This window comes from Macrosteles quadrilineatus, unplaced genomic scaffold (genome assembly GCF_028750875.1).
Source record: "Macrosteles quadrilineatus isolate MER2022 unplaced genomic scaffold, UCM_ALF_1.0 Scaffold_4__1_contigs__length_99947679, whole genome shotgun sequence".
Taxonomy (NCBI): domain Eukaryota; kingdom Metazoa; phylum Arthropoda; class Insecta; order Hemiptera; family Cicadellidae; genus Macrosteles; species Macrosteles quadrilineatus.
The window spans coordinates 20,551,790-20,568,079 of record NW_026542597.1 but is presented as its reverse complement, the minus strand read 5'-3'; the positions used below and the strand labels follow the sequence as shown (position 1 = coordinate 20,568,079).

The following is a 16,290-nucleotide window of genomic DNA, read 5'->3' as shown; positions in this document are numbered from 1 at the left end:
GGTGTTTCCTGAAGTACCGTAGGCTCTATAAAATGGTCCAATTAGAACCGATAAAATAACAGGTCGGCATGATTTGGAAACTTGAAAACCTAATCAATTTTCTTTTAGAATATTTTAGAAAATTTTGCTAAATTTATATAAAAAATAGTAAAATTAGTCAATGATTACAACAATAGATAAAACATACTCTCTGAGTAGATTTCTCATCCTTTTGGAACAGCTGAAGCCAATTTTATTGCTAGTTCTGTCCGGTGCACTGCAGAGGTCGTGTTTTGTTAACAATTTGTTTTTTTGTAATTTCAGTAATTTAAACCCTCGTTTAGCCAAATAAAATGATCCAATCATAGACAATAATTCGTCCCCTAGTTATATAACCAAACAAGTAAAACACAAATCATAAAATTACACCTAAAATAATATTTAAAAAATTTCGCTGACTCTAGCAATCAGTGTCACCGGACATGAACGAGACACTAGAAACGAGCTACAAAATGTACAATGGGATGAAAAGTCTACTTGTGTTGGTTAGTCTATGCTACAATTTTCATATAGAAACGGAATGTCCATTTCACAAAAGAATATCTATAGTCAAGATGGCTAACACATTAACCTCTCTTGGACGCGTGGAAGCTATCCTGTGGTGAAATCTTCTCCACTTGCGCAGACAGTCTCGACCGAGGCAGGATAGTGTTGTCTGTGTTGATCCTTTCAACTGCATATCTGAAGGCTGTCTCCTGCTTGTCATCGGCAGGGTGGAACAGCCCTCCTGTAAAATAAAGGCTTTATTATATATACTCAATACGGAGGGGTTTTCCTGTTACATCCCATTTTCCAGCTGTCCTACTTTACAGATTTTTATGATTGAGGTGTCATTTTGAAGCTCATGATCTAGCGCACCTGCAGATGGTAATTAAAAAGGTACTTCAGGGCCCCCTTCACATTTGATTTCTTTATAGAGTCCATTTTCAAAGATCCAGTTGTGCTAAGCGGGTTGAAAGTGAATTGTATAATGTGTGTATAAAGTGAATAATATAGCTGTTCCTGCAGTTGAATGTTTAACCACAGTCATATTGTAAACAAGAGGCTTAACAGTTTAGGAAATTTATTAAATCGGCTATTTTTTGACAACTGGGACCTGATCGAGGTAAGTGAATCACTCTTTATGATGGTGTTGATAAAAATAAAAATATTTTCTGTAAATTAGTAGTTCTATTAATCTAAAACAAGTTATAAGCTAACTCTTGAAAAAGTAACGGGTGTTGTGTTGCACAGGTTCATTTTGCTCAAAAAAGATCTAGACCTTGTTTAACTGTTCAATTTTCGCACAAGTCTCCTCTTTGAAACTTTATTCATGCAGGGTCACAATATTAAGAACTTTAACCTAAATATGAATAAAGGTTAGACAAAATGGATTAAGAAGCCTTGTGTGGCTTCCTTACTACCAAGATCAGCTGTTTCTTTAGAGGGACCCGTTTATGAAACCCAAGGTGTTGGTAATTATTTTCTACCAAACCGGTAAAAAAAAGCAGCTGAGTCAAATTTTAAGTTTTATTAGATAAAGAGCATTGCAAAAATCATTGAATTTTTTGAAAGGTTTTAAGCCACCTTAAATAAGTTATTCCTGTTATTTAAATTTGAGCATATTTCTATTAAGCAGTCTCAATTTAATCAATTTTAACTATCCTAGGTAAAAAAAAATTATTCATATTCATGATCATGATCGTGTTAACATTATTTTCTGTGAGCAGCTGTTGACTGCTATTGAAACATATTATTGTGCAATCTGCAGACCTCATGGAAAAATATGGAAAACCTCAGTTTAAACACGATTCTTTATATTCTTGTCATCCTTGTGGGTCAGCTGAAGACAATGTTGAGTTTGGCTAACACTTAAGTATATTTTTGTCTTCCTAATCATGGGCTGTTTTTACACTGACCATTTTTTATTTTTTATTTTGGATCTTCGATATACATTATGTAAGGATTTTAATTTATTATGTAACTGTGTATATTTGATTTAATGAATGTAGTTTTTAACATGTAAGAACAAGAAGAGGTGCTTGTTAGTTTAAGTGACAGACATCAAGGCAGACGTTAAAGCATGTAATGGGAAGCTTAAACGATACGACTTAGAAGATTGTCTTCTTACCTGATTAGAGTTTGAAAATATCTCGTGTGGTAATAGGTATGAATAATTCCATGCAAGATGATTAGTTTGAAATAAATAATAAACAAATGATGGTTTGTTATTGTTTTTATTGAACTATTCAGCGCGAAACATGATACTGTAGGTTTAAGGATTGATAAATGCTACGTACATATTATTGTAATGAGAGTTAAATTCTATACATTATTACTGATTAGGTAATAAAATGTAATTCAGAATACGCTCTGTTATTTATTATTCTTGTGGATCGAATAAAGATATAAAGTATGTTTATCTGTATGTACGTGTTGATGTATTATTTTCTTGAATAGATTATTTTACCATCTTAAAATTATTAAAACCAAAATGGAATCTTTTGTAAACCAGTATGGTATTATATCTAAAGTGTAAAGACTACACTCTCAAATTCACCCTAAAACAAGAGATAAGCATTTAGTTAACATAAACACATTCAAATCGCACAAAACAAGTATAAAAAGATTTTTTACACTTGAAAGAGTCTACTTGTATTATACAAAATCAACAGTGAAATTAATTAATAATGAGCTCAAGCTCATCATCAAATTTACTTAAATTTTTGTGAAAGCATTATTTAAAGTCATCACTTCAAAAATCCTAAAACCCGGTTTTAAAATACAACTCACTAAATCTCTCATCATATAAAACATCTACATGAACCCTCTACATTATAATGATTCACAATCTACATGGTACTCCATCTAAATAGCCAAAGCAATATCGGTATTAAATATTTGTGATATTTCATTTTCCACCGTCATCACTCTCTGATGTATCACCCCGGTGGATATTGGCGGTAGAATTCATCACGGACCAATAACGGCACAATATCGGAAGGTGAAAACTATAATGGAAGCTCGTGATGGGCTTTTACACAAACCAATAAGTCTGGGTAACACGTCGGTTTTGTCGTTTGACAACTCTACTCACTATGAACACCTTTTAAAATTTATGTTTGGTGTCTTTAGTGGTAGATTTAAACCTGTATTTTTGTACACACTTCTAATTTCCCTTGTGTATTTGAGGGGTTATATGTTAGAAAGGTCCATAAGGTCCAAAGTATGCCCAATAAACAATTTATTTCATTTCATGTGTCTAACATCTAAGTATATAGAATAGACTTGTATTTTATATTACTAGTAGACCCAAAATTCCACATTTTAATAGGGTTCAAAACTTAATTCCAAGGTAAAAATAATAATGCGACACCCTTTTACTTTTAAAGATCTAGATCTACTGAAAAGTGACTACCTACCTCGATCACGTTGCTATAATCAAAAAGTAGCATGTTTAAAATACATTTTCAAATTGGTCTAACTATCAGGCTAGTACTGCGGATAGTCGTAGTACTAGGCTAGTAAGGCTCGGTCCCCAGGTACTTTAAACCCTTATAAAGAAAGTCTTTCAGCAACACTTGACTTTTAAAGTGAACTCTAGAAATAATTTAAACACAAGGGGTGAAGTCAGATTTTATCTGTTTCATTAGAATTCGCAGGTGTGCTGTACCATAAGCATTAAAATGACACCTCAATAAGGAAAATCTGTTAAGTAGGACAGCTGAAAAATTGATTTTACATAGACAATTCTTATTGTTTTAAGTATAGTGTGCTTGTTTCAGTTGTGTAAAGACATGCGTGTTTATAATGAGAACAAGGACATTTTTAATTTTAAAAATAGGTAAGCAAATTTAATACCACATACATGATTAATCATATTGTTTGAAGTTGACTAAAATTTATTGCTGTGGAAAACAAACTTTTAATTTGTTTAAATGAAAATAATAATGTGAAACCTTTTAATTATTTTTCACCACACTATGATGTTTTTGGCTGTATTACATACGTTAATTGGTGGCTGAAAGTTACGTTTTGCTGGCCATGCCAGCTGTCATCGTAATTTGGGGACCGAGCAGGTTTTTACAGGCCGGGGCCGCAAAATCGGCTGTCCGCTTACTTACTTAAAACATGAATGCATTTTAAATACACAATCAAAATCCATAGCATTGCAATAGAATTGTGTTATTGTCACCGTTGCCTAGCAACTATTTATTTTTATTTTTGCTGATTCCTCAAATTATTTCTTCACATAACCTTATAGTTGTAGTTGTGTTGACTATCAGTGTGCGTTATTATAGTGGTGAATAGTGGTAATAGGGTATAGTGTGGTGAAAAATAGCGTTCGTACCACGGACCGAAATGGTTTTGCAGCTCTCGATCGATTTAAGTTCTCGACTTCGTCTCGAACTTAAAAACTATCTCGAGCCGGCAAAACCTCATTTTCGGCCCTAGGTACGAAATATACTATTTCACCACACTGATGTTTTTGGCTGTATACATTAATTGGTGGCTTAACAATTTGCTGGCCATGCCAGCTGTCATCGTAATTTGGGGACCGAGCAGGTTTTTACAGGCCGGGGCCGCAAAATCAGCTGTCCGCTTACTTACTTAAAACATGAATGCATTTTAAATACACAATCAAAACCCATAGCATTGCAATAGAATTGTTGTGTTGACTATCAGTGTGCATTATTATAGTGGCGAATAGTGGTAATAGGGTATAGTGTGGTGAAAAATAGCGTTCGTACCACGGACCTAAATGGTTTTGCAGCTCTCGATCGATTTAAGTTCTCGACATCGTCTCGAACTTAAAAACTATTTCGAGCCGGCCCAATATGTCTACACGGCAAAACCTCATTTTCGGCCCTAGGTACGAAATATATTATTGTGTTAAGAGTAAAACGTATTGCTTATTTCAGCTGTTTAAAGCAAACCTTTGCATTTATCATGAGAAGCGAGGACATTTCCATGCAGGGAGTTCAGCCAGCTGTTAATTATCCGGTTAGCAGAGTAAGGGATGTAAGGGAGAGCTAATATGTGAACTCAGGGAGGCGCTGGCTGCATGACAATGTGCCATGCAGCCTTCCTGGGCTTTAATTGCCCTCTGTGGAGCATATTGTTAACCAAAACTCGAGTGAGATACACAACAGCGCTTTAAGCTCAACGCAAGTGCTTTTCCTACATTGAGTATGGGTAAATTAACCTACAATGATGCCCCAGAGTAAAAGTGATTATTTTCTCTCCGTAAGTAAAGATTTGCGTATTTTTTTAATTGAAGTTTATTGATAGCCGAGTGGTTATAGTTACAGCCTAATAATCAAAGGTTGCCGGGTTGATCTTGAGAAAAGTCAGTAACTTTAATACCCTACAAGGGAAATTCAATAAAAGGTATTTTGTCCTGGGTGTAGGTCTTAGTGTACCATCCACGGTCATTAATAGCTACTTCCCTAGGGGATTACTTCACTAAAGACACAAAATGAGTATGTGTCATTGATAATATTAACCTATTTAATCAATCAAATTCTCATTTAGGGGTCATATAATTACATGTGTTTGATAAAAGATCATATAATACTTTTTTATCATGTACTAGCTGTGTACCCGTTCTACGCACGGGGATCTTATAATATTCAGTTGAAACCTTCTTATATAACGAACAGCAGTTGGTTTGCATATTTTAAGATATGCTGGCCAAACTATTATACATAGCTTCATTTTATGTTGTTTTTTGTTGTTCCGGATCGGTATGACAATCAATAAAAGGTTAAATTACCTCTGTGTCTGCCGGTCGATCCTATAACGGTAGGCTTACTTTTATTTTTACTATCTGATCTCGTTTGCATGGCTCAATCACGTCCTGGTTGAAGTTCGTTCGCTACGCTCACTCACCTGTATGTTGGAGCTCGTTCGCTGCGCTCACTTTCCTTCAGGTTAGCTCGTTCGCTACGCTCACTTGCCTTCAGGTTAGCTCGTTCGCTACGCTCACTCGCCTCCAGGTTGCAAAGGGTAGACCCGTACTGCGCCAGGTCTAAATAATCCCTCTTTAGCAAACGCCCGTACTGCGCCAGCACTAGTCCAGGTAGGCGAGGGGGCGCCTTCTGGTTAACCCACACCCTTACGCATCATTGGTATTGCGAATGTAAACAAACATCACAGCTTTCGTTATTTCACCTAGGTCAACACCCCTTGTCGCTAATTTAACAAATCTTGCTCTTTGCCTCAGTGCCATTGAGGAATCACAATTAGATACATGTTTAGCAATCAACGGTGCTTTTGAAAATGAAAAAAAAATACAAGAAAGAAAGCCACGCTTCTTCGACAACAGTTTGTCAAAACAAAAATTAATCAATTAAGAACCGGTGACTTGGACCTACTTTGTTTCTTGAAGTGTGTTGCTATCAATTTTGCACCCATTTAGGCCTAAACAAAAACATTACTTTTTTGCTACACTACTGTGAAATGGCCTTTACACCATATACAGAAGCAGGTACTTTTCCATCGGTACTTTTCTTACGACTATTCTCCATTTTTAGGCATTTCCGTGATAGCAAGTAATAATATCGGTCGTTTCTGTCATCACAGAAAATTGTCACGGATGTTACGCACGCATTTGCTTCCCATTTTATCACTTTAGCTAGTGGGATGGTGCTCAGAATGTTTACTTAACTTATTTGCTTTAGTTGAACGCTAAATTAATTATTTTACCGTGGAAAGCGTGACATTATATCGCAATTAAAATTTTGAAAGGTTTTCTATTAATACGGTAGCAAAAAATACTGAATTACTAATTCATCAACCTAAATGTGTCCTCGAATCATTGTTGTATCTTTGTTTATCGCTTTTTCCATAGTTTTCCACACAACCGATTTATTTTTGTTACCATGGATATTGAAAACTGCATTTATATTAATTCAATCAATGCACGCAGTAATTTCAACGAAACATACTTTAATAAAAATACCCCTATATAAGTAACTTCTTTGTATAAACAAGTGGATCTGTCATCTCCTAAGAAGATTGTTCAACCCGGAAGACATGGGATCTGACCTCTCAACGTTCAAGAGTAAGAGATTGTCACGTCACGTCAAATATTTGGATATACACGGCTACGTTGTACTATTTGATTGAGTAAGTACATGTCTATGGAGTGTTAATATAAGAGCAATAGCCTACATATAAATAGAATGTAATTGTTCAATTAATGTTAATAGGACTAAATCTAAAGCAATACTAATCGCTCGAAATGTATAGAGTAATTTGTAGTTTTAAATACAAACTTAGCACACAACATCTACAGAAGTAAGTAAAACGTTAGGAAGCAATACATTATTTTGAGACTTTGAAGTTGGACGACAAAGATATCAATTTGGTAAATTTGATGCGTAATAATAACGTAATCTATTTGATTAGTAATATCAATAAGGTCGTAACACTATGTGTTGGGCATCACCCTACACTAGATCCAAACATCTACAGTATCTAGAGAACAATACAAGGATAGACATATTAGAGAAAATTTCCGGTTAAACGTTTGCATTATAGAAATAACTTAGTTCTAAGTTATTGTCAAAGGATATCTCATTGAGACATAAGAGGTCGACTAATGTGTGTGATATGTTTACTTCCGAATCTTTCATATTACCTTCAGTTGTAATATGTTACGAGTTGGGGAAATTATGCTTTATAAATGTAAACTGTGACTTCTAAAGGAAATATTGTTGAAAAAGATTACTAAATTTAAATGCTAAAATATTCGTCAGAAATTAAAATAAAATATGATTTGTCTCAGATTTAACGCAGGAGTGGGATTGGACTAGAGACTGGAGGAGACAGTATACACGTACGGTATATTATGTTCTTTACCACGATACCACCAATGAAAGGACACAGCAATGTTATCTATACTCTCATATGGATGTATTAATTCACTTACATCCCTGCGAGAGGCAAATGCAATTACAGTACTTACATTTTATGTATTTTAGTAAAAAAAACTTCTTATGAGTTTAATAAATATAATAGTAAAAAGTTAAGTAGCTTTCAAAATTTATATAAACGATAGCAGAAGTTTGTTTAAATTGTATAACTTGTATAAAACAGAGCTCTCACAATGCAAAATATTGCTTTGTTTACATTGGGCCTGCAATAGTTCAGGGGTTTACCACCAGATGGCATTGGGGTATATCTCTGGCGGCTAGTTTAGGAATTAGCTACCCTTACAAATTACCATCTAAAGATCGATGCGGTCAATAAGGATTCAATTGATATGCATTAGCTTAAAACTGACAGAAACGAAGATATATATCTATCTATACTATTATAAAAAAGAGGTGGTTGCTGTATGTGTGTATGTGTGTATGGGAAAAGTAAACTCGAAAAATACTGGTCGGATTGGGCTGAAATTTGGCATGATGATAGCTCACATTCCCGATTAACATATAGGCATATTCTTATTTCAAAAATCCTTTCGGGCTCCGCCCCAGTGGCTCTGGAGTTTCCCATGTTAACCTTATGAGAAATGGAATTATTGAATCTTAACAGCTGTTTCAATTAAACAAGTTGGTTCTGTTCTATGATGTTCAATAGCATTAAAGTTACAAGGATTACCAACAGGGTGCAGCACTATTATTTCTTTTACATTTATGACAACAGCTAATTTGCAACCAAAAGGTGAGTGAGCGTAGCGAACGAACTTCAACCTGGAGGCGAGTTAGCGTAGCGAACGAGCTAACCTGAAGGCAAGTGAGCGCAGCGAACGAGCTCCAACCTAAGGGTGAGTGAGCGTAGCGAACGAGCTCCAACCTAAAGGTGAGTTAGCGTAGCGAACAAACTTCAACCAGGACGTGATTGAGCCATGCGAACGAGATAATCTTGAAAATTAAGAAGTTAAACGGGGCAAAGCCCGCGGGTTACAGCTAGTATATTTATAGAAATATGAAATGAAACATTTTCTCAATTTGAGTAAACCCTAATACACTTTTATTATTTCATGTTTGTGTACGTATGTTGAGAGTTGCTAAGAATATTCACACCAAAACTGCAGCATCGATGGAAGTGTTGAAAACTTGACTAATGATGTAAATTTTAAAGCAACACATATCTGAACTGAACCTTAGGTGAGTTACATTAACTTTAATCCTCAATTTTATTACAGATAATACTGATATAATTATTGTATTAAATTAATTAACATTCACACAACTTTCAGAAGTCAAATTTTACCTCCTTCCATAACCATTCATGCGTAGCCTAAAAATACAATATTGAATGTTATCACAGCCAATAGACCATTGGACTATGTCATAATAGTCTGTGATGTTTTATATATTTACAGCATTTATATTAAGTTTACATTCGACCTGCATTTCAGCAGTTAAAATTGTAACAATTGTGTTTCGTATTTTAATAATGCTATTTTCAAACGCCTTCCAGTAAGAATGTTAATAACACTTGAGTTGCTTTTCTATGGTAAATTTAAACTTTACAACACATATTTAACACGACAAATGCAACAAAATGTTTAATAGTGGTGGTACGATTGGCGTTTCATGAACAAACAGAACAGGCAAACAATCACAAATGTTACAATTAGAACTACTGACAGGTTCTGTAAATCCATATAAGTTTAATTCTTAATATTTCAAAGCGCAGTAGCATTGAAATTATAATATCCTACATAAAGTGTGTCCCCAGTGAAAACTGTGTTAATTTAGAAGATTAAACAGTAGATAGCTCCTTTGGTACTGCTAACTTCTTACTGTGTAAATGATTTTCCCAAGATGGCTTTGTAATCGGACATTGCAGTTCTATTGAATGATCCTCAATTTCAACGGAAACACCTAAATGAACCAGAGAAGAAATATTTCTTGAGCCATCACAGTCACTAGCTGGGTCGACAACTGGGCCTGTACCGTACATACAACGGATTGTTGGGAATGAAATGAGAGGTTTGCCAAACTATACATGGTGTGTATAGACCATGTATAAGGCGTCTAGAGAAAGCTTCTTTCAAGAACTTTGAAAATCCTAGAACCTTATGAAAAATTCAAGTTGAACCTTAATTTGTATTCGAAAAAAGAAATATATGCGTTTCAATATAGTATCGAGGTATTGTTTTAGTCTAGCACAAAACAAATAGCATACTCTTGGAATAAAATTCGCATTATCAAATTAAATTGAATCAAACCGACAACCTAATATCAGCCTGAGAGTGTACTGCTGTCCATAATTTGATTTGTGTCATTTTAACTGCAGTAATTTTTAACCTAGCCAATTCAGGAAAACATGTTGGAACTATAACTTCTTGTCAATGTCATCACCATAGTATAGAAAACTCAAGAGACAATAATATAATTTGTACTGTGCTCTCTGAATTTTTGTATTCGTTTCGGTATATAAAAAGTAATTATTCCAATGAAAACTTCACATTTGTTTTCTAATTGACAATTCAAAACCAGCAACGTAAGTATTTCCATCCATTATTTCCATTATTTTGTAATACAATAAGTGAATTACAACATCTTCTTGATATAATCACAAGATGCGTTTAAAACTAAAGACATTGTTGTCACGACGTTAAGGACAATTTTTTGTAAAGAGATTAATACAAATGTGAAATAAGGAGGTGGATTTGGAATAAATTGAGAGGCAAAACATTCACACACCTACGCGGTACCATGATAACTGCACACTTGTGAACAAATATAGAAAAGTAAAATATTCTTTACTGGTGAGGACCTAGAGCTCAAGAGAGTATATATTATGAGGGTTCTCCTATCTTGCCTGAATTTAACATGTAATTATTATAAGTAGACTTTCGGTCAATTGTGTCTTATTTACGCCGGAAGCATTTTTTATGCAATAACTAAAAGAATAAAGAATGCGTAGAAGGGGAAGTGGTTCAATCCTCTTAAGGTTTGTTGTGGCATGAGAATTTCACCATTTTTTTTTTAATTTTGAAGTTGAGTAAGACTAGTTGAGTATTACGCCAGTTGCTAGTAAATTTTCGAAAAATCTGATCCATCAGACAAAAAATCTGGATAAAATTAAGCTATTTATTGAATAGTTTAAACGCTTAGATATGTTGCGAAATTAACGGAAAAAAATATTTCCGTACCGGTTTGTTTAATTCGCTCTGAATATCTTTATGTGAGGGATGATATCGTGGCAAAGCGCGGGGCTTTAGTCCGCAAGGTCCCAGGTTCAAATCCTTCCAATAACTAATGGGATTTTGCTATGTAATAGAGCCATGACCATCATGGCCTAGCATAAATTAATAGGTGGAACTTTTCGGGTTCCAAAAGAAATCTAATTTGCCTAACAGCATTGAGGAAACTAAATTAATGTGTTACAAACCTCAAATCCCAAACCTACAATTTCTTATCTGGCTCTGAAAAATCAACTTTGAATCAAGCTCGAATCCAACAAATCAGAAATCATTAAAATCGATCCAGCCGGTCTAAAGTTAAAAACTGTTGAACTAAAACGACTTTGTTATATATATATTATATAATATATTAGGATATATAATAGTTTAGTTATATAATATTAGTAGGATAAGTCACAGAGTGTTTATATAACACTAAATGAACTCTCAGACTCATTAATAGGGCAGTTTCTCTCAGAACTATTATTACAAAGAAAAGGCCGCTCTGGCGCAGTACAGGTCTGATTTTGGGTGGTAGATTATAGTGCTGGCGCAGTACGGGCCTGCTACCTGGACTCTCTGGCGCAATACGGGCGCCCCGAAACAAATTAGCTGTTGTCATAAATGTAAAAGAAATAATAGTGCTAGTGCTGCACCCTGTTGGTAATCCTTGTAACTTTAATGCTATTGAACATCACAGAACAGAACCAACTTGTTTAATTGAAACAGCTGTTAAGATTCAATAATTTCATTTCTCATAAGGTTAACATGGGCTTCCAGAAATTCCACGTCAAAAATCGACAAAAACTTGATTTTCAAGGGTTTACTGTTAAATATCTAACTGTCTCATATTCGATGAAATACGTCTAAAACCATCTCATATATGTATAGTATTTGGAAAATAAGTTTCAGGCGGGACAGTGCTATAGTTATTGAGGAGTAGTTGTAATAAAGTGCGTATTTTAGCGTTACCAAGAGAATGACAGATAGACAGACAGACAGACAGACAGACAGACAGACAGAAATTGAGATAAGGTTTGATTCGGTTTCTCTGACCTATGAAATGTAAAAATAACCAAAAAGTTCATTATTCTAAGCAATGTACAGACAAAACTCTAATTTTATTTATATAGATATAAAACATGGTAAATCAACAAATACCAACCTATTCTAATAACATCAGGCAGAGCTCCTAGCAGAGGTAAAAATCCCAGCAAAACCAACAGCCACATCTGCAAAAACAAACATGTATAAATCCTTTGTCGAAATTGCAACATACATCCAGATGATATATAATAGTGTATTGTGCATCCAGTTGTATCAGTTGTATAACAGCTAAAAATAAGTTGGGCAACAGAATAATACATGAGCCTGTATTCGTATTGCAATCTGTTTCGATAAATCCATTATTCAATCAATAATACTGTATATTAATAAATATTTATGTTCGGATGTTTATTCAAAAAAATTTACAAACATTGATCATGTTGAATTGCACACTCAACTGACCTATATATGAGTCATAAATAATAACAAACCAGTTTAAGATAAGTTTCAATGCGATTAACCAATTCGGTAATAGTAGTTTACGCAGCGATTGCGTAAGGATTGTCCATCGATCTCTATTTAGAGATCGATGGGATAGTCTTAACGACACGAGTAGAAAATCTAAGGTACGAACCTTGGTGAGTGATTTAAAACTTCTACGAGTGTCCTAGAATAATTATGCGAGTTGCGTACACTACTTTACCTATGACCGTTTCTTAATTATTAAAACTACTACCAACTCATAGTGATAGTTTCCAAGAGAGGTCATGTTTTCGTTTAACCTCTCATTGCCAATTGCCACTGATTGTCTCAACGACTCATTATCTCAACACTAACTCATTGTATAGTGAATTAAATTTCCCTTAACAGCTGATAGGTTAATGTTAGAAACATTACAATTTTACTTCTTTTCTCTCAATTCTTGAACCTCATTGGTCCAAACTTGTAGTGTAAAGTAACAAAACAATGCATGAATAAACAATAATTTTAAGTGAATCTTTTTAATTCTAGAGAGCTGAAAAGGCTACTTAAAAAAATGGTCGTAGGTAAAGTAATTAACCTACAACCGGATTGTTAAATTACTGACTAAATACAATCCTACATGGTATTTAGTCAACCCTTTGGAAATTATCTGTGACCACTTATCAAAAGTAGTATTCCTTGTATGTTTTAGCATTGTAAGGGAACTCACAGGCGGGCTGTATATCTTGGTAACAGATGGTCTATGAATTATTTTCACCAACTAGGTTCCTCTCGTAAGTCTTTATGTGCTTCTACTTCAAACAACTGAACTTTTACAATGCAATGTATTCTTAGAATGTAATATGTTGTAAAATGGAGGTTGAAGTAAGGATGACTTAATACTTCAATACTTTCTCATGAAATGGTGACCATACAAGGTATTTTAAGCCAAGTATGAATGGAGATGAGTGTAGGATGAGTGGCAAGATCTTGTAGTCTTGTTAGTGAATAAGGTCGACATTCCTTAGACACAACTGTTAATTAATAGCCAGCCCATACGGCTAATGGCAACTAAGGGACCTTCAGCGGAACCCGAAGCACATTTTTGCCTTGGTATTAACGAATTGGTCCAATTATTGGGATAGTACTGACATAAATTAAGCTAAATTCGGCAAGACAGTGAAGCATAGTGTGTTCAGTGTTCTCCATAAGCTTATACAGTTTATCTACTGAATGGAACTAAATATTTCTCAGCTATTCTTTTTCAATATAAATATAACAGTATTACCTTTATACCTACTCTGTTTAAGGTAGTAAAACAATGGAATAAGCAAATACATAACACATAGATAATAATTTAATTAAAGATATTTTTGGCAAGGTTGTATGTTATCAACAAAACATCGTTACAAGAGCACAACCTTCAACATCACGTTTACCAACAAAGACATAAAGGAAGACTTAAAGAATGTAAGTGCCTGTACTACTTCTTCGTTTAAGGATTTTTCAATAATAATTAATTAATTTCAAGCCATGACTTATTTTTTATGTAATGTAAACAAGCGTTTTTTGTGATAATAATGTATAGTTTACACAAAGTAACGTATGATCTGACATTTACGTACAGTTTACATAAACAAACTGATTGAATATTCATGGTGCATTACATAAACTAACGTATACGTTGATGATTCATGTATAATTTACATAAAATAACGTATATTGATTTACATAAATTCTACGTAGCAATGTGGAACATCTATACGTTTTGTTTACATACATTTTACAAGTGTGTACGTGATGTATACGAAGTTTTAACCTTAGCTCAATGTCAATCATACGTACAAGAAGAATAAGAAGCATTTAGTCACAATAATTTTACAGTTTGTTAAAATTGAAAAGAAATATCAAAACGTCCTGGTGAAAAAAGCTTTAACACTGTTTTCATCAAAAACATAAGACTGACAAATCTATGATAGTGTAATCAAACATTTTTCAAGCCATGACTCTATGATTATGGTCAGCGTCAAACATTATTTTCAACAATGAACAATTTAAAATATTCGTTATTTTAAATTACCAGTCTAATTTTATCATTTCTCTAACAATGTCATCTAAATAACAACAACAATAGTAGTAGAGCTTCTAAATAACATTGAGTTGACATTTGTGAGGGAAAAGTGTTGTTGAAAAGACAAATGTTTTCCACTCTATAAACACAAGTACGCTTCTACACTATAACTCCAGCACTAAAGATTATGAAAGAGTTTTACTATAAAATTGTCATACCTCGTTGTAAATGAAATATACACTCAAAAGCGCAAGTAGAATTCTCATCCTATTGTGAAATTTGGAGTATGTTTTGATGTTTGTTATTCAACAAAGTTACTAAACGTTTATACGTATGTCATATTAATAAACGTTTGATAAAAGTTTGTTGGCTTAATGTATCTTCCTTAAGATTATTTAAGAGTTTTACTATAAAATTGTCATACCTCGTTTGTAAATGAAATATACTCTCTACTCTCTGATTATGATACGAGAGGAAAAAGTAATAGTTTTGAAATATTTAGCTATGTACAGTGGAAAAAACAACAACAAGAAACATTTAGTTAACTGAAAATAGTTAGATGGATGGAGGGCTAGATGTGTAGATAGATCTATTTGATTATTGCCATAAACAGATCGAATTAAATATATACCGTCAGCTGTGTTCTGGTTACCATAATAGGTTCTGGCGCACACCACTGGGAGCGCCGTGTAGTTACGTAACGCGTACGCCGTAACTACATGGCGCTCCCAGTGGTGTGCGCCAGAACCTGGTAACCGCAGCACAGCTGACGGTCTGTATTTAATTCGTGTCGTCTATGTTATAACACATCATACTTGCATAGATCTTGTCAATTACTTGTCAATACTTGTCAAGCAGAGTAAGTTAAGAAAAAAAATACAGACAAGCTTCAGCAATAAAAAGGTTTACATGCTAATTATAGTATAAGATAAAACACAGTACTTAGAAAAAAATTGACCAATGCCGAGCGAGAGCAAATACATTTGTATTATTGTTGGACAACCTCATAAAACGTTATAATCATGTGGTATTAAATGAACCTAAAGGATGAGTCCAGGCTAACCACACTGAGCGATATTAATTTCTAGACATTCACTAGCTGTAATTTAACATCGTACAGACCAAAATGATGCCTAACCGATCAAAATCTACGTGAAAAAACACACAAAACAGTGAAATTACACACCAGCTAACGGTGTTTTGAGTTGCTTATATAATTTAGTTTTTAGGCCTTCTACTTTTAGAAGAAATTTATCGACAATACATATTCCCAGATGGCATAAAGCAAATAATTTAAAAACATTTTCTATAATTTCTAATTCCTTGAAATGTTATAATAAACGTATTTTTACACCAGATTTTTGAAAATTATCCACTGTGAAAAGTCGTATTATGGATCAAGCATAAATGTCTTAATTTTGCTTAGAAAGTTTGAATAATCTAAATAGTCATTTATTATTCTGAAGTTTTATAAGGGAAGAAAACTGAACCCTCTCCCATTACATTGAAGATGTAGCCAGCAATACAAAAAAATCTATTTATA

At 34.0% G+C, this 16,290-nt stretch overlaps 1 protein-coding gene across 3 annotated transcripts in view; it reads right to left on the bottom strand.

Moving 5' to 3' along the window:
* LOC128991268 (glutamate receptor ionotropic, kainate 2) overlaps window positions 1-16,290 on the bottom strand; it is an 80,596-nt gene that overhangs the window by 23,122 nt on the left and 41,184 nt on the right. For all 3 annotated transcript variants that reach the window (XR_008490621.1, XM_054413987.1, XM_054413986.1), the window contains exons 3-4: window positions 12,333-12,399; window positions 611-766 (exon numbers count right to left, since the gene is read on the bottom strand). Coding sequence is in view for 2 of the 3 variants with exons in the window: in XM_054413987.1 (XP_054269962.1) it covers window positions 611-766; window positions 12,333-12,399 (223 nt within the window). In the remaining variant the exon portion in view is untranslated. The remainder of the gene's footprint in view (window positions 1-610; window positions 767-12,332; window positions 12,400-16,290) is intronic.